This window comes from Neophocaena asiaeorientalis, unplaced genomic scaffold, assembly GCF_003031525.2.
Source record: "Neophocaena asiaeorientalis asiaeorientalis breed wild unplaced genomic scaffold, Neophocaena_asiaeorientalis_V1.1 scaffold303, whole genome shotgun sequence".
NCBI classification, from domain to species: domain Eukaryota; kingdom Metazoa; phylum Chordata; class Mammalia; order Artiodactyla; family Phocoenidae; genus Neophocaena; species Neophocaena asiaeorientalis.
The window spans coordinates 1,401,492-1,420,402 of NW_020174420.1; the positions used below are offsets into that span (position 1 = coordinate 1,401,492).

Genomic DNA, 18,911 nt, shown 5'->3' on the forward strand with positions numbered 1-18,911 from the left:
GTTTCACCTTCCAGTGCTATTGTACCAGTTGTACAAATATGGACTCAGCGAAAATGGCAAATAGCATCTTAGTGTTATTGTGGAAATAGCTTTAACCTTGCTGACCTGCTCAAAGGCCTGGGGAGTCCCCCAGAGGTCCTCGTACCACGCTTGAAGAACCTCTTAGGAAATTCATTGAACATCTCAGTTTCCTCATCTGTAAGGTCATAATAATACCTCCCTAAGGGACTGTAGGGAAAATTAAACGAGATAAGATGACTGAGCTGCCTGGCACACAGCACGCTCATTTAATGTGAGTTCACTTCCCCTCCCCTCCCCTCTGTGCCCCACTCTGATGCATCTAGTGAATTCCTACTGATCCTTCAATGGGCAGCTCAGTTGTCTCTGCTCAGATAAGCCTGCCCCGACTCTCCCACACAGAGATGGTGGCAAGCTGTGACCACATGTATCGAACAGCAGGACAGCTGTGTGCTTCTATGTCTGTCTCCCCTACTAGAGTGTGAGCTTCAGAGAGCAGACACCATGCCTTCCTCATGTTAGGAACCCTAGAATATAGCAAGGTGCCCAGTAATCGGGTGCCAAAGGAATGGGTCCTTTTCTTTCCCAAGTTGACTGCAAGTTCACTTCCTCACTAGAGGACAGAACAGCTCTTCTCAGAGAACGCCAGAGACTGCATTCGCAGAATGGCTACATGTCAACAGAAAGAGGGGATGAAAGAAAGTACAATGGCGGGCAGGTGTCCTCGGGGGGCCCTGTTATCTTCTTAAAGGTTGCGCCCTGGCTCAATCATTCTGAATCCCCTTGGGGGCCGTGTTGGTGTGGCTCCAGCAGAGGTTAAACACATGGCTTTGGAGTCATTCAAACAGCAGGCGCTACTAAGTGAACTTGTCATCTCTCTAAGGCCTTGTCTCCCTTGGCAGTAAAATGACAATAATGAAGAGTGTCTACTGTATCAGCTTTGAGGGGCTATGAGATGCTATCTAAGTGTTCACTTCCCCTCCCCATCAACTTTCCATGACCTACAGGAGTAACATGGAAAATTCCATCTGCAGCCTCTCTTGAATTGTCCACTTGGAAACATATCCAGGTGCTCCTGACTAGCAGCAACTAAGCAGTGTCTGTGTGCCAAGCCCTGTGCAAAGTGTCTTTTAAACATTTTCTACTTCCTGCCTTCCCTGAAGATGAGGAGAACAAACTCCCTCTAAGGGATTTCACTAAGTCCCGGTTTGAAGGGCCAACTCTGGGACCCTCTGGATGACATGAAGCGAGTGGTCACTGATAGGCTCTACATCCCCAAAGAAGAGCCAGAAAGAAATGAAACGTTAACCCGGCACGATCACATGACTTACAGACGCCAAGGAAGAGGACGTCAGGCTGCTAATTAGGAAACAGTTCCTTCCTCATCATGGATTTAGACCTGTCCTGTCCTTGATGATCAATTCTGGCCTTGAGAGATGTGGCGTTATGTCTGTAAATAAACAGACTCAATAGTTAAAGATACAGGAGAGCTCACAGCTCATGCTGGGGTTGGGGGAGGGGATTACATCCTCTCCCCAGATTACTCTGCAGAACTGGAGGCCAGCAGGCACCCGTGAGAATCATGCTGGAGCCCTAGGGTGTGCCTCCAGACTGAATGACTCAGTGAAGGGGAGTGAACCCGCCATGGGAGGGCTCTTCTGGGCCCCATGCAAATTCTTCACTTGTTTCCCCAGCCTACCCACCCCAACTCAACCCACACTCCGAGACCACAGTCACCCATGGCTGTAGGGTAGTGTTTTTCTTTTTCTTTCTCTTTTTTGTTTTTTGACCACACTGCACAGCATGCAGGATCTTAGTTCCCTGACCAGGGATCGAACCCGTGGCCCCTGCAGTGGAAGCGCAGAGTCCTAACCACTGGACCATCAGGGAAGTCCCTAGGGTGGTGTTTTTCAAACTGCAAATTGGGACCCATTAGCAGGCCATGACATCAATTGAGTGAGTTGACCAATATGTCTTTTTTTTTTTTTTTTTGCGGTACGCAGGCCTCTCACTGTTGTGGCCTCTCCCATTGCGGAGCACAGGCTCCGGACGCGCAGGCTCAGCGGCCATGGCTCACGGGCCCAGCCGCTCCGCGGCATGTGGGATCTTCCCGGACCGGGGCACGAACCCATGTCCCCTGCATCGGCAGGCAGACTCTCAACAACTGCGCCACCAGGGAAGCCCTATATTATGTGTATTTTAACACAATTTTTTTTTAAGTCCAGGTGGAAGATGGTGAGGACACAGGTAGCAGGCCTGGGGTCTACAGACAGGCATCTGGGTGGGGAAGGCAGAAGTGGTGGTGGGAGCAGAACACATCTCAGACTCTGACAGGGATGCATGAGTGCTGGTGGGGCCGTTCACCTAGAGAGGGAGCAGAGAGAAGAGAAGATGGGGCATCTGGGACTCCCAAAGAGAGAGAGACGGGTTGTTTCTGCCCACCAGTCAGGTAACAGGACCCGCTGTCAGAGAGGCAGGACACCTTCAGATCGTGCAGGCAACCTCAATGCAGTCTCTCATTTAGTCCACAAATATTTATTGAGGACTTGCTCTGTGCTGGGCACTCTCTTGACACCTCATTAGAATACCCATCAGAGGGACTTCCCTGGTGGTGCAGCAGTTAAGAATCTGCCTGCCAGTGCAAGGGACACAGGTTCAAGCCCTGATCCAGGAAGATCCCACATGCAGCAGAGCAACTAAGTCCATGCGCCACAGCAACTGAGCCCGTGCTCTAGAGCCCGAGACCCACAACTACTGAGCCTGCGTGCCATAACTACAAAAGCCCGTGCGCCTAGAGCCCGTGCTCTGCAACAAGAGAAACTACAGCAATGAGAAGCCCGCTCACCGCAACTAGAGAAGGCCCACACGCAGCAATGAAGACCCAATGCAGCCAAGAATAAATAAATTAATTAATTTTAAAAAAGAAAGAATACCCATCAGATAAACAAAGCGATAGAAATTCAAAGTTACCAGCAGAAAACCAAAAACTGGTGGACAAGAGAAATGGTGGTAAATGGAGAAAAGGTAGCCCTGGCTTCTGCTGAAGGAAGGCCTGCTTTACTTCTTGGCACAGATACCCCCTAACAAAAAGGGTAGGCACACTCTGATAACTCTGATACTTGCCCCACCATCTGTGCCCTGACTTAAGCCTGCACATCCCAAGACTGGGCAGCAGTCACTCCCTGCTTCCCTAGCAGAGCCCTACTCTTCTCACCTCAAGAACTCCCACCTCCATCTCAATCTTTCTAAATCTTAACTGAAAGCATACTTTCCAGAAAATGAGTAGTCAGGAAGGGGTGGTGGCAGGTGGATATACTGGCTGTGATGGAATGCTCTCTAGGAGGGGTAGTCTTTAAACTCAAAAGGCCAGTTAGAACTGGGGAAGATATTTTAAACATCTATGACAACATCTTAATGTCCTTAATATGTAAAGAGGACTCACAACTAACGAAGAAAAAGACAAACATCTCTTCCCTCCCAAACTGGGCAAATTAAAAAGCAATTCAGTAAGAAATAAATGTAAATAGGCAATAACATCGAAAGGTCACAAATACTATTTGAACCTAAGAAATTGTTAAAAATTTGCATGATAATGCTTTGTGTTAGCAGAATTATAAGAAAATAAGCCCTCAAGCTCAGCAATGGGAAGATAAAGTTGGTACAGACTGTCAGGATAGCAATTTGGGAAATGTGGCAAAGCCTTAAGTATGTCTATAACCTCTGACACAGCAACGCCACTTCCAGTATTTACCAAAAGGAAATAGTTAAATAAGTGGGCAAAGATTTAGTCACCAGGATATTTCTCATAGTGACAGTATGATTTAAGCTTTGGATATAAATATTAAAAAATTGATACAACCTAAATATTCCTTAATAGGGGGTTGATTAACTGAATTATGGTGCATCCATGTAATAAAATAAAACTTAGAAGGTGTGCAGGAGAATATTTACTGATACAAAAATGCCCCTGGGGCTCCCCTGGTGGCGCAGTGGTTGAGAGTCTGCCTGCTGATGCAGGGGACACGGGTTCGAGCCCTGGTCTGGGAAGATCCCACATGCCGCAGAGCAACTAGGCCCGTGAGCCACAGCTACTGAGCCTGCGCGTCTGGAGCCTGTGCTCCGCAACAAGAGAGGAGAGTGAAAATGTAAATATGCAAACATCTGGAAAAAAGATATCTGGATGGGATTATCTCTAGGGAGGAAGGCAAGGGGTCTAGGGACTTCTGGTGGAGGGGTAGGACCGGTAAGGTTCAATTCCTTGACCTGAGTGACAGACATGGGTGTTCCCTTCATAATTTATCCATTAAAGCAGGGTTCCTCAACCTTGGCCGTATTAGCTTCCGGGGATGGATAAGTCATTGTTGCGGGTGTCACGGAGCTGTCTTGTGCACTGTAGGATGTTTAGCAGCATCCCTGGCCTCTACCCACAGTAGATGCCAATAGTACCTCATCGTCCCACCCAGTGGTGACAACCCAAAAGGTCTCCAGACATTGCCAAATGTCCCCTGAGGAACAAAATTGCCAACTGAGAACAACTGCATTAAAGCGCACATTTATATATTATGTACTTACTTAGGTGTTAAATTTCACACTAAAATTGCTTTAAAAAAAAAAGAGAAAAAAGAATCTTGGAGGAAATACGTCAAATTGTTGACAAGTTAATTTGAAGTATAAGGATAGGGGGCTACTTTTTACTTTTGTCTCATCCTTTTTTACATTGAGTACATGTTACATTCACCTAAAGAAAACAGGCTATTTTCCATGCTTTAAAGTAATTTTTTTTTTTTTTTTTTTTTTTTTTTGGGTAGCCCTAAAGTAACTTTTAATATTCAAAAAGCTAGATTCAGAGAGTCCGGTGTCCTTGCAGCTCACCTTCCCTATACAGGTAAGTCACGTGGGCCCACCTACAGATGGTTCTATAAGATTCCCCAGGAGATAGATGAGAGGGGAGGGGGGAAGGGAGAGAGAGCGACTGGAGAGACACGGGGAGGAAGAGAGGACTGATGGGAGGAGGGAAAGGGAAGGGGCAGTAATGACTCGGGTTCTGACTGGTGAGCCTGGAGGAAGCAGGGTAGAAAGTCACTAAGTGGGGGCACAGGAGAGCCAAACTTCAAGGAAATAAGATGTTTGCGCTCCAAGGGAACAGGGATCTGGTTTTGTTCTTGGATGCATCCCCAGCCCCTCGAACAGCATCCAGCATGTAGTAGGTGCTCAATAAATATTTGTTCAATGAACTAAATGCATGAATGAAGGGATGTAAATCATGACATTAGAGGGTGGGAAATGGGCAGGGCAGAAGAGAAGTACAGCTCATTAAATGCTATAGGAAATGAAGCTGCTCATTCACGCAGATGGTCAGTCAAAAATCTCCACCATGGCCCAGGTACACATGGTAGGTAGTCATGCTAACTAATTAATTAATACAAGAACAAAGGGATGATAAGTATTCATTAAAAGCCTCTATCCTAAAGCCCTGAGAGAGGGAACACATAAAAGGGCCGTCAGAGTCCAGCCTCCCAGAGCTCATAGTCTATTTTGGGAGGCAGGTCCTGAAATTACATCTGAGCCTGGAATGCCCGGAACAACTGTGAGACAAGTGGGCCTGGCCAGGCCCAAGCTCCTCGGGCTCCGCTCCGAGTGGGAGCCCAGCACACAGTGCGGAGACTTCTCTGCAAGCAGTCCAGTCCCCTCTGTGCCATGATGTGTTCCAACAAGGCTTCTCACCCCTGACTGCGCTTCCTGTACATTTGGAGATTTTTTTAGAAACACCTATATCTGGGCCCCTCCCCCCAGAAGTTTCGCTTCAAGAGAGGAGGGACAGGGAGTTTGGCAGTGTTTTTTCTGAAAGCTCCCCACGCAATTCTGATGTGCAGCCGGGGTTGAGTACCCCAAGCTAGATGATCTGTAAATTCTGGGTCTGATTCTAACAACCCCTTTCCCTAAGCATCAACTCGGCCCCAAAGTCCAGCATGAATACCCCTGTGGGGTGGGGGAGGTCACATTAATTTCACCTTCCACCACATCTCACATCAATTTCTCTCAAGATGTGGTTCCAAAATGGCCTGCATCAGGTATGGAAATGCCAATTCTTAGGTCACTTAAACCTGCTGCATCAGAGCCCCTATGGATAGGACCCAGGAATCTTTCAAGCACAATCCCCAGAAGATTCTCAGCCACAGTAAAACATGAAAACCATTGCCCCAGACTGTTGAGACTCCCAGGCACATCTGGAAGATGGTGAGTAACTGGGCCAGAAAGGGCACACGCTAGAGAGTACCACCTGTTTGCTCTCAGCACCAGGCATCCTGATGAATAGGACAAGATGCTGCCCTCAAGGAGTCCTGCGATCCTAATTATGGAGCAAAGTACTGAGCACAGCCCGGCTGGGGCGAGTGCACTAGCAGACCTAACAAGGTGCTGTGCATCCAGAGAGGAGAGACTAATGATAGCCAGGGGAATCCTGGGTGCCTTCCTGGAGAAGGTGGCATTGTAGCTGGGCTTTGAAAGATAAATAGACTTTGAACAGCTGGAGATGGTACATTCCATTATATTTCAGTTTTGCTAGGTGCTTGTCAGTGCAAATAAATAGTAAGGCATTATAAAGGGAGGGGAATGCAGAGATGGGGAGAGGACAGCAGGTGCATGTGCTTGGGGTACCTGGGCTGGGGCAACAGCCAAGAGGGACCTCAATTGATTTGGACTTAAGGGCACTGCCCACTCCAAGCACTCCCTGCCATGACCAGGACACTTCCCCAGGTTTCCGTTTCCTTGTCTGCAGAATGGGGAGATTAGTAGCTACCACAAAACCGTCAGAGAACCAGGGAAAGAGAGTGGTGAACAGATGAAAAAGAAGTCCAAAGCATCTAAGAGACCTAGGCTGATGAAGGGCCCTGGGCTCAGGGTCCTTGGGGAGCTTCTTTCCCAGCCAGTGTTGGCCCCATAATTTCCACACAAGAATGGCTTAAGCAGAATCTGAACCTAAGGGAGAACTAGGGACCTTGTCTGGATGCTGCATGTCATAGTAGGCACCCAGGAATATCACCAATTAATGAAAACAGAAGAGTTTTCTAAACTGTTTCGACTCACACTTTTCAAAAGAGGAATAAAATGTAAATGGTCACACATCAAAGAATAAAAGCTACAGTTAGTTCTCACTTTGCCAAACTGTGTCTTTCATCTACGGTTATCATCATTTTGGGATGCTTGGGGAGAAGATGGCGATCGTGGGTCAGAGCTAAAGAGCCCCCTTGGTGTTCCCACCTTTTTCTAACCTCCTGAAAACACCAGCCACCTGTCCCTCTCCGTTTGACCACCTTTTGCGCCGCACACGTTTTTTAATTCCACAAAACCACAGGATACACCTCGTGGTAAGAGGAAAACCCTCTCCCTTTCCTTAATTATCTTTCTTTGCAGAACCGGGGTCCTGACTCACTGCCATTGTTCCTTCTCTTAATTTTGACAGATCCCTCCTCTTCCCTTTCCCCTCCTGAGATACCTCCTCCCGTGGGAATGTCTGCCTTGAGGCGGGAATTAAGGGTGCCTGGTGAGAAGGGGGCGGGGTTTGAGTCCTTTGGGGTGTTTGCCCCAAACAGAGAGACCCTCTCTGGTCTAAGTACCACAGGCAGGTGTTTAGGCTCTTTGCATTTAAAAAACTTCCTTGAACTCTCAAAATTTTTTGTATCAAGGCTACATCCGCTCTATTCTATCCCTTTTCCTCCCAACTGAGACACGGCCTATTCAATATGGCCAGTGCTGAAGAAAGATGGACGAATGAATGAATGAAATCAAGACACAACTTTCACGGTCTCCACACCCAGTTTTTAAGCGATCCTACTCCTCTCTCTTCCGCACCCATCCTCCAACCCCGCCCTCACCACTGCCCGCTAAGGGCTCGCACGTTATTCCCTCTGGGCCTCGGTCTTAGAAAAGTGTTAACTGTCGACCTGTTATGGCACTTCCGGTTTTCCAAAATTTCTGAACACTGTGGCATTTATCGTGCTCGGTTGCATCCTCCTCGTCCCCTCGGCAGAAGATAGGACCGAAACTTCTCTGAGATTTCTGTCCTTGCTGACGGGGAAGAAACTATGGCTTGGACTACAGTTAGCGCCGGACCCGGGGCGGCAGACCCGGCGGTGCGCGCGCAGAGTCGGTGGCGCGGGCGCACGGGCGCCACGGCCACGGGGCTCTCACCTCGGAAAGTCAGGCTGGCGACCGGGTCGCTGCGCCGGTCCTTCTTCACACTGGGGAGGTTGCTGGCCCTCACCAGCTGGCAGCTCAGCATGGTTCGGCCGGCCCCCACAGAGCAAGCGCTCGGCTCCGAGGCAGCCGCACCAGAGGGGAGCGAGCTGTCGCCTCCGCGGGAGAAGTCCCGGCGCCTGCGAGAGGCCGCGGCGAGGACACCGGACACCCACTGGGTGGACCCTCCCCTCCGGCCAGGGTCCGGATCCGCCCTGCCCGCGGAGGGCGGGGCGGGCCAGGGGTCAGCCTGGCGCCGGCGGGGGGCGCTGGTCCCCTCCGCGGGTCCCCGCCCCCGCCAGGAATGGAAGCGCAGCTGCCGCGGGGCGCACGGCTCGGCTACGCAGCTGGGAAGCGTCGCCCGCCCGCCTGCTAGCGGGAGCCCGCACCGTCCCGGTTACCCGCCCGGCCAGCGCGCCCGGGCCCCGAGCGCACCAACGCCGACCTCGTTTCCACTGCTCTCCTGCCCGAAGCGCCCAGGGGAAACTGGGTGCGAAGGCGGGAGGTGGGGGAAACCCGGCTTCAGAGACCAGAGTGTGCCCGCGGGAAACTGCAAGCGCTGCGGGCGCTAGAGGAGGAGAGGGCCGAGCGGCCAAACGCACCCTGCGCCCTGAGCCCCTGGCGCCCACGCCGCTCGCCTCGGCCCACCTTCCCCCTCGACCGCCCTCGGTGCCCCGGAGGTCCGAGAGACTCCGACGCTCGAACTCTCGCGAAGGGCCTCTGAGCCTTCTCCAGAGCAGTCTGGGGTCACCCGCCTCCGGAGGCGAAGGTCTGCATCCTGCCCACTCGGTACCCTGCCACATCCCCAGCAGCAATCTCTAGGTCCCCTCGCCCTCACCATGAGGGGAATTGCCTAGAGCGTGAGCCTCGAGTGGTGACAGCCTTTGGCGTGCGTTCCTGTGTTACGTCTGGTTCCTTTCCAGCTGATGAACTTCTTGGCCACAGGTGGCTTCTCACCTCCATACCCCTACATTGCAGCACCGAGCACCCGACAGGCACTGTCCCTCCTCCCACCTCCCAGGTCCTCACTAGCTTCCTCACTCAGCCTCAATTCAGTGAATAGTTACCGTCATTCTGCTGCACAAGATCACAGCTCTCTTTCTCTCCGCTTGTTTTGAAGATCCAGCATTTTCAGGTGGCTAAACAGCAACGTGGTGAAATCCAGCCCTGCCTACTCCACCCCAGCCCGCTAAGCACTAAAGGTGTTGGAGAATAACACAGCTAGCCTGCTGGTCTCACCTGTTATTTCCCACCCCTGACTCTGGTGGATCCTGAGTGCTGATAGGGAACTACTACATCTCCACAGCCTCTTCAATCTCCCTCTCTCCTAGACAACTATTTCATACTTTTCTCTCCCCAAACCTACAACACCCCATCACCATCCTCGCTCTCAGTTTGCTTTTTATATGCAAAGTAGAGAACTTCCTCAGGCTCCCCGCCTCCTAACTCCTGTCAGCTTCTGCGCCCAAATCTTTTGCTCTTTCTCCTGCTGTTATAAACGAATCATTCGTACTCCTAAGCCCCGCTGGGCACTTGGGCACTAGATCCTACCTCCCTCACCCACTCCATGACAAGTCTGAAGCTATCCTCTCCCCAACCTTTAGAGGCTGCACCTTCTCTAGCTGGCTTGCGCCCTCTTCCTCCTGACTCTACCATTCTCCCTGGGTGACCCCACTAACCCTCATGATGAGCTGGACATTTACTTCCTCTCCAACATCCAAACTTCCTCTCTCTCAGCAGAACCCGACTATTCGGGTACTACCCCCAGCCCTAGCTCCAGATCCTGACCTATCTGAGACCATCTCCTGGCAATAGCTATTGGTCCAGCGATGGCATATGTCCCGAGTTGTTCTCCTGGAGGGATAACTTATCCTCCGTGAATGGACAAGCCCAACTACCTCTCCTGCTTCGTGAGAATAAGGAAGCATGTAGATCAAATTGCCGGCCAGCTCTAAGATGTAGCAGACACCAAGGATGGCAGACCAGAGAGAAAAATGGAGTCAGCCTGGGTCCAGGGTGACTGTGGAGCTGTCCACTGTATATGCCCAGAGTCCACCAGGTCTCTGGATCATACTGTGGCGTGGTACTAACAGGGCTTCCTCCCAAGAGGACTTGTATCGGGAATAAAAACCACTTTAAGGGCTTCCCCGGCGGCGCAGTGGTTGAGAGTCCACCTGCTGATGCAGGGGACACGGGTTTGTGCCCCGGTCCGGGAAGATCCCACATGCCGCGGAGCGGCTGGGCCTGTGAGCCATGGCCTCTGAGCCTGCACATCTGGAGCCTGTGCTCTGCAACGGGAGAGGCCACAACAGTGAGAGGCCCGCGTACCTCAAAAAAAAAAAAAATCACTTTAAGACTGTTTATTATTAGTCTTTTTGAGGTAGGATTTCACTTACTTGCAGCCTAAGTCATCCTTACTGACTTTGGTACCATCTATGTACCCACAGCATCCAAATACCTCCACCAGGGCATTTCCACCACCACCCTCTCCTGCCTGGGCTGCCTCTTAGCTGGTCACCTCTGGTCCATTATCCACACAGGAGCCAAGTGATCTTAAATATAATCATGTCTTTCCCCTCGTAAAATCCCTCCAAGGCCTGCCATGCTCTTGGAATAAAGCCCGGCTCCCTTTCCTCTGCATACAAGGTAAGACCCCTCAGCCCCTCACTCTTCAGCTCCAGGTCCAGTGGCTTCTCGGTTTCTGGAACATGCTGAGCTCCCTGCAAACTCCCTCCAAGCATTGCTGTCACCTCCACCTGCACCTGCCTTCCCCCCTCTCTTAAAGGGCCACCCCCACTCACTCTTCAGGCCTCATCACTTCCGTGGGAAGCCTCTGACCTCCTGGTCTAGGCTGGGTCCTCTGGCAAACAACTGCACAGCAGCTCTTTTCCTTCTTAGCGCTTGTCCCAACTGGAAGCAGTAACTATTTGTTTAAGTGCTGGTTTGATGTCTAGCTAGATGGTGGAGTTGGTCGATGAGGGGAGAGCCCCAGTCTATCTCAGGCAGCCAGGTGTTCCCGGTGGATAGGAAGGGCTGGCCTGGGGTTTGTGTGATGGACATTGTACTTGGCTCCCCAGTGTCCCTTCCACCCCGTGATGTGAAGTGTGCTGTTCTCAAAGAGGGTAGTACTGCCCCCTAGGGGGAATTTTGGATCTGATGATCGAGGATAGTTTTTACCAACACAATAATTCCTGACTTTGCTGCCTTCCCCAGCATACCACACCCTGCCCCCTAGCCCTGCTCTAATCGGTCAGAGGTGGCACAGGAAATCTGTAGGGGCACATCTAATATTTCCAGAGGAATATTCCAAGGGACTTTTGCAAACACTTGGCTTATGTCCAAGGAACAGGGTCTCCACACACCTGCTCAGTACACTAGAAAAGCAGCAGCTGGTGGCCTGAGCCCTGGACACTTCCTGAGGCCTCTTTTCCCATCCCAACTTCCAACTTCCCAGCCTGGCTGCCCTTCACTTCTCCCTGATAGGATGGCTGACTCTTCCCTTGGAGATGTCATCCTGGGGCCTGGTGCTCAAGGGGGCTTCCTCCCAAGGGGACTTGCAACAGGAATGCAGCTCTTGCGGACAGTGTGCTGAGACCTCAATTTGTCCGCCTCAAAGATGTTCTTCCGGGGCTTCCCAGGTGGCACAGTGGTTGCGAGTCCGCCTGCCGATGTAGGGGACACGGGTTCGTGCCCCAGTCCAGGAAGATCTCACATGCCGCGGAGCGGCTAGGCCCATGAGCCATGGCCGCTGAGCCTGCGCGTCTGGAGCCTGTGCTCCGCAACGGGAGAGGCCGCAACAGTGAGAGGCCCACGTACCGCAAAAAAAAAAAGATGTTCTCCCCTCCTGCCATAGAAATGTTCCAAGGAGATTGACCTGGAAGCATGGTCACCCACATAAATAGACTACATTTCCCAGAACTCCCTCAGAGCTAGATGTGGCCAGGAAACCAGGTGATGACCGATGCGATATGAGCAGAAGGGCTATGTGTGTCCTGCCCAGGCTGCAGTGAAAACATATCCCAAATCATCATATCCAAAATTCCCCCAAGGGGACAGTGCTATCCTCTTTGAGAACCACTGGCTTAGCCTTATCATGGTGTGGAAGGGACACTGGAGAGCCAAGTACGATATCCAGCACACCAACCATGTTGTCAAAGGGACCACGGGGGGTAGCAGAGAAACAAGACAGAAAGGATCCGGGGCCTGGACAGCCCTGTGGGTCAGAACTTTACCAGCCTGGGCTGCCTACACATCAACCATTATGTGAGTGAGAGAGACCATCGTGCCCCCCACCATCAGTTAGGGCTCGCTAACCAACAGCCAGGTCTGCATCCTACCTAAGGCCCCAGGTAAGGGCAGCTCCTCGGCATCCCGGAAAACTCCAGCCCCACTGCAAAGGTGACCAGGCCAGCTTAGGAGCCACTGTTGGGTAGCAAGTGGGTAAGGGTGGTCTCGGGTGTCCTCGGCCTGCAGCGGCTTGAAGCAGGATTTCAGCTCCCGGCCAGAGATTGAAGTCAGGCCACGGCAGTGAGAGCACTGAATCCTAGCCACTAGACCAGTGGCCAGTGACAAGAAAATGAATTTCCACAAAAAAACAGAAAGTAGTGAAACAAGAAAAGTGTTTATTAGGAGGAAAAAGAGTACGTGTGGGTAGACACACGGGCGGGCTCAGAGAGAGAGTCGCGCCGTTGTGGTAGTTTGAATGACTTTTATGGGGCATTTCTTCTGGGTTTCCTTTGGCCAGTCATCTTGCTTTGCTGGTTCTGAGTCCATATTTGGTATATCTCAGCGTCCTCCTCTCTGTGTGCGCGCCTCTCTTAGCCAAGATGGATTCTAGAGAATAGGCCTATGTTGACATCACTTACTATGGGCTGGCGCCCCCTCCCTTTTTGACCTCCAAGGAGCTTTTCTGTGTTTGTGTAGTTGGGAAGGTCTCCTTGACTTCTGAGAATGAGGAATATGTGGTCTTTTATCCCTTATCTGGGCAGGGCTTAGCTTCTCCTCCCTCCTGCAGTTTTGGAGTATCTGTCCACAGGGGACAAACTCCAGCTGCTTAGCCTGGGGCTCATCTATCTCCTGCCTCAAGGGGACCTGCTTTGAAGCTGAATTTGCATACCAAGCCCAGTTTTTACTTACAATTTCATGTTAAGCGCAACAGACATTTCAGAGCTAAAAGAGGTAAGGGGGGGAGGGGACTAAAGCTCTCCCCTGTTACCCCATCGGTGTAGTCATGGATAGGTGCTGACTAATTATCTCAAGTGAGAGGAGACTGGCTGCCCGTTCCCTGGAGAGTCCAAGAACCAAGGTCTCCCAGATTAAACAAAACACCATGAGATGCTGCCACTGGTGTCCCCTGGGACACATCCAGCACATAGACCTGCTGTCTTTGATCAACACAATGTTTTATAACAAAATTGTACTTTAAACATAAGGAGATCTGGATTTATAGCATCCCTTGAAAAATCAGAGAAGCTGGCACATGATCCCTACTTTTCTGCCTAACACTGACTCTCTGGCACCTGCAGCCGGGAGCATGCATCTCGGCTCGCCCTACTCGCTACCACTCACCCAATACGCACGCGCTTCTCCCTCTGGCCTTAGTTACGCCACCTGCCATGCTCCCATGGGCATGTGGGTTTGTGACCCTCTTCTGTCACCTAGATGCGGTCCTTCCTCCCTGCCAGTCAAGGAGGAGATACTTCAAGGAGAGCCCCTTCTTGCTCTTGGAGTTGGCCTCCTCTGGCTCAGTTCTCCTAATGTCTGGGGCCTTGTTTTTTCCCCAAGGCCTGACATGGGGAATCCAGGAAGCAAATAAACCTTGCCCTCTGCTTCCAATAACACCAACCTGGAGACGAACACACCGCATGTGAGCTTACAGGATTCCTCAGGGCACATTTGCCAAAGTCCAAAAACTTACAGGAGTAAGGATGGTCCAATGCCTCCTTCTGCCCTCCCCGCTCACATTCATTGAAGAATTCGTGTCCCAAGGATATCCCAATCCGACCAGCTGGGATTAGAGAGGCAGTCACATGACTACCTGGGGTGTCGGGGTGTAGACTGCACATACAGCAGTGATTCTGGTTATGGCCATGGTCATGTGACCGACTGCCTGGGAAGAACTCTCCCACAGCAGGAACAATCAGATGGCCCTGCGTCCATCCCAGTGCACCCTTTTCTAGCCATGTGTCCCAGGACGTGAGATTTGACCTTTCAGAGTCTGTTTCCACTTCTGTGAAATGGAGAGAATGCTACTTCACAGAGCTGTTAGGAAGATTACCGCAAGCACTAAAGTTTCCAGGCCAGTGCCTACCTGGTACACAGTAGGTGCACAATAGACGTTAGTGCTCTTCTTGCTAACATTTCAGCCTAATGAACCAATCTGGAAAGAGACCAGCATGCAGGAAGTAAAGAAAGAAATAGGGGTGGGATAGGGAGGGTGGGAGGGAGGGAGACGCAAGAGGGAAGAGATATGGGAACCTATGTATATGTATAACTGATTCACTTTGTTATAAAGCAGAAACTAACACACCATTGTAAAGCAATTATACTCCAATAAAGATGTAAAAAAAAAAAAGAAAAGAAAGAAACAGATTTTGGCCTGGGGAGAGGGACTGAGAAGGTCTGTGGGCTCAGGGAGTCACTTTTCCAAGAAAGATCTAGCCCGATGGTGAGGGTCACAGCCAGCCGGCAGGCAAGTGGACATATGTCTTGGCCTCAGAAGGGACTGCTCCGGGGGGTGCGGGGGGAGCAGCCAGAGGAGACAGGACCAGGGTCCCTTGGGGCCGAGGGGATGGCCACTCACTTCTCAGCACATTGTGCCCAGTCTGGTAGGACAGTAGATGAACCAACAGAGCTGGTGATAGGCCGGACCAGGCCAAAAAGATAGTGAAAGGCCTTTTGGATGTGTGCAGTGATTTCTCAGTACATGTACAATACATGTTAACCATAGTAATAGTTATAATAAATACATATATAAACATATATAATAATAGTTAACATGTATTTAAGTGCCAGGCACTATTCAAAGTGTATTATGTGGATTAACACATAAACTCTTCAGAATCATCCCTCCAGAGCAGGTACTATTATTATCAACACTTTATAGATGAGGAAACTGAGACACAGAGAGGTTAAGTAACTTGTCCTAAGACACACAGCTGGAAAATGACAGTGCTGGGATTCCAAGTCCAAGGTCCCAGGCAGTCTGGGTCCACAGCCAACACTCTCAGCTACCGTCCTTTCATTCTTGTTCAGTGCTCTCATCCCACTGGAATGTGACCAAGGCTGCCAGCTATCTGCACCCCTGAGCCCCTCCACCCCACTGGATTGGCTAAGCTTGGGGCCTATGCTTACAGTACCCCTTTTCCAGAGGCCCCCAAGTGCCTGCCACACCCACTGCAGGCTGCCCACCTCAGTGCTACATGATGCATGCCCCTAGCCATAGCTTATCAGTCCCTGAACAGCCATCACAGGCCTAGCAGAGGCCTTGAGATGGCCTAGCACAAGAGTACTGCCCAGAGGGCCAACAGGTGACTGGTCCTATGAGATGCAGAGAGGGTGATGCAGAGGGGCAGAGACCCCTCTGAAATGAGAAAGCATCCTCCAGACCAGAGAATGAGAGTGGGGATGTCAGGGCCCGAGGGCGAACGAGAGCGGGTGGCAGCAGGGACAATGTGTGAGATAAGGCAGGGTGTGAGGGGGCCACAGTGCAGACTGAGACTGGTCTCTGGGGTGTGAGCCAGACCTGGGTCCTGCCCCTCCACCTTTTACTGCTTGTCTCTTATAAATCAGAGCTAAGACCAGAGGGAAATGGTAGAGCAGTTAAAGACGGGTTCTGGAGCCAGAGTGTGTGGGCCTGAATCCTGATTCCACTAATTACTAGTGTATGACTTAACCTCTTCTTGGTGTAGAATGGGGGTGATCATGGTCGCCACCCTATGTGGTTGATAGGAGGAGTAAGCGTCTATATATAAGGGCCTGGTACAAATTACAACTTGAACACGATAGAACTCATAGTAAGTGAGCTCTATTTAGAACAGCGCTTACACCTAGTAAGCACAGTATCAGTTAAATATATCTCATGGGACCGTTGTGGGGTTTTGAAGAAACGGCACCGGAGAATGGTACATTGTGCTTAATGAATGACCATTCTCTCTGCGTGCGATGAATATACTTTTCAAAATTGGAATCCTGCATCTCCGGGTCATTCGTCATACACTGCCCTCCCTGCAGCCTTGCACTCCCCCCGACTCTGACTCAGCCCATGCTGGGTACCCCACGCACAGCCCTCCCCTGTTCTGGCTCAGGCCCAGGGCGCCTCATGTGTGGGCAGTGCGCGGTATGCTTTCCAAAGCACTTTCTTATTCATGAGCATGGACGCTGAGAACAACAGAGGGCGTGATGATGGGGGTGGGAGGGGTGCTTTGGCCACTGTGTGACCTTGGTCGGGCCCCTGCGCTTCTCTGGGCCTATCTGCTCATCTGTAAAAGGGGATGATATCCCTGCCCACTGGCCTTACAAAGCTACCGTGAGCAGGAAATGAAGTTATGCGTGCGCGGAGGCACCTGTGAAATTATGAGATATTACAAATAGGTAACCAAAGGAGGAGGTCTATGGGCCCTAAAACCAGAAGGTCTGGGAAAGCCAGGTCCAGGCCAGCTGGTGCGGGAAGCCTTCCCAGAAGGGTGTTCTGCTCTGAGGAGTGTGTCCCTGAGACACAGCCTTCTGCATAATCATTCACCAACCTGGCCCTGGTCGGGATAAGGAGGGTGAGCAGGCCTGAATGCCGCAGGGAGGCCAAATTTGGACATGAGTGAAGAGCTTGGCCAACACGCAGGAGGTGGACTGTGGCCAGGGGTGGGGGAGGGAGGGCCTGCGCTCCGCATGACTGCTTGGCAGTGACTGTGATGGCTGGGAGCGGGGGCGATCCAGAAGGCCCCCTGCGAAGGCTGGGGACCCTCCCAGTCAGCACAGTGTACCTCGTTCATCGCCAGGGAAGGGGGAGCCCACCCAGAGGAGCCAGGCTGCAGGCAAAGGGGAGGACTGCAGACTGACAGCAGACAGACAAATGGGGGGAAGGGCTCAGTCAGGGCGAGGATGCAGGATGGGGCAATTGCTCCATGACGACAGGAGAGGAGCCGCACCAATAGGATTTCCTCTAGGTAAAGCACTTCTGGGGTGAGAAAGTGCTTCTTCCCCTTTCATTATTCATTCTTTCCTTTCTCTTACTAGGGTTCTGAGCTTGGTCTGGGTAGAGGCGCCATGAAAGCTGAGTCAAGTGTGTTGTCCTGCAGGGAGGTGTTGGGAGCTGGGGGTGTGGTCAGAGAAGGTGGGGGAAAATCTGGTTCAGGCTGAGTGGATGCCAGAGGAGACAAGACCCCTGAGAACAGAGGCGGGGGCTCCAAGGTGACCCTTCTTGCATTTCATTTGTGCACTGGACAGCTCCAGAGGGTGCTCAGCCCTCAGGGGGCCCTGTGCCAGGCGAGGGGTGCTGGGGCGGGAGTGGCTGCTTAAAGCACAGGGTGCCTGTTTTCCCTCTGGCAGCAATGTATCCTTCCTCCCCTCAGCCAGGGGGCTATTTACAGAGTGAATGGTGCTCCCTGGAGGTCTGCAGCTCTGCAGCTCTCAGCCCAGGGCCCTCAGCCAGGCTGCTAGTCCGGGCCATGCAGATGAACCACTGGCCTGGCCTGCCCAGAGCCAAGGTTTCAGAGGAAGCGTGGAGGCCCCCGATTGGTGCCCTCGTTCTCCTCCTGGAAACACCTTGATAAAGCTCATTTCTGAAGGCAACTGTGGGAAACTGGTCAGAACAGGTCAAAGCAACGCGTTAGGAAAAGAGCACAGCTGGAGTGTCACCTCCCACTCCTTCTACCCCCTTTGGGGCACACTTCTTTCCAGGCCAAGGGCCCATTCAGCGACTCCTCCTCGAGAAACCCAAAATCTCACACCCAGGAATGTGTGTGTGTGTGTGTGTGTGTGTGTGTGTGTGTGTGTGTACGTTGCTATGGACACATGCCTGCGTTCTGTGAGTTTCTACTCCTTGGAACTTGCAGGTGTCACATGCACTTCAGGTGTGCATGTGTCCAGGAACACATGGGCACACGGACGTCTGGGAACAGGTAGATCCAGGAGCTTGTGAAACTGAAAGGGAATGTCTGCTGGATGGCCAGGGACCAGCCGATGCTATGATTGCCAGAGGCCTGGGATGTAGCCAGATCTCCGGGGTAGAAAGGGAATGACAGGTAACTAACAGAGGCTGAGAGTGAACCCACAGGGTGGGTGGGGAGGTGGGCTCCCACACTCCTGCCCTCTGGTCCTTCTCCCTCAGTATGGCTCCAAACCCACAGGCCCAGCTGTGTAGACCCCAGCTCTGGCTCCACCCAGAGGGGCTCCGCAGAGAAGCAGACAGGGCCCTGCCGTCACCTCCTGGAGTAGTCCGTTCATCACCATGAAAAGACCTTCCTGTGGGAGGTCTCAATCTGATAGGGGAGCAGGCTCCCCTGCTCAAGGTAGCTTCAATCTGATGATGGAGCTACCACCCCCAACATGCTAAATTTCCCGCATCCTGTACCCAAAGCAAGGGTAGGATCCCTGGACCGATGGGCGATGCCTCTGCCCCCAGTGGCCGCCTGCCTGCCGGCCCAGCCTGTAATAGAGAGCGA

The 18,911-nt window shown here is 51.9% G+C and overlaps 1 protein-coding gene and 1 non-coding gene across 11 annotated transcripts in view; both read right to left on the reverse strand.

Annotated features, from left to right (window-relative positions):
- DYSF (dysferlin) overlaps positions 1-18,911 on the reverse strand; it is a 220,715-nt gene that overhangs the window by 201,334 nt on the left and 470 nt on the right. For 5 of the 10 annotated variants that reach the window (XM_024756403.1, XM_024756404.1, XM_024756401.1 and 2 more), the window contains exon 1: positions 1,350-1,399. The exons of 2 other annotated variants lie outside the window; for them this stretch is intronic. Coding sequence is in view for 3 of the 8 variants with exons in the window: in XM_024756408.1 (XP_024612176.1) it covers positions 8,209-8,299 (91 nt within the window). In the remaining 5 variants the exon portion in view is untranslated. Of the gene's footprint in view, positions 1-1,349; positions 1,400-8,208; positions 8,328-18,911 lie in introns of those variants that run through there. 3 more of the 10 variants (XM_024756408.1, XM_024756406.1, XM_024756405.1) reach the window with 1 other exon arrangement.
- TRNAG-UCC (transfer RNA glycine (anticodon UCC)) lies at positions 1,836-1,908 on the reverse strand. Its single transcript has one exon. It is a non-coding gene; the product is annotated as a tRNA-Gly (tRNA).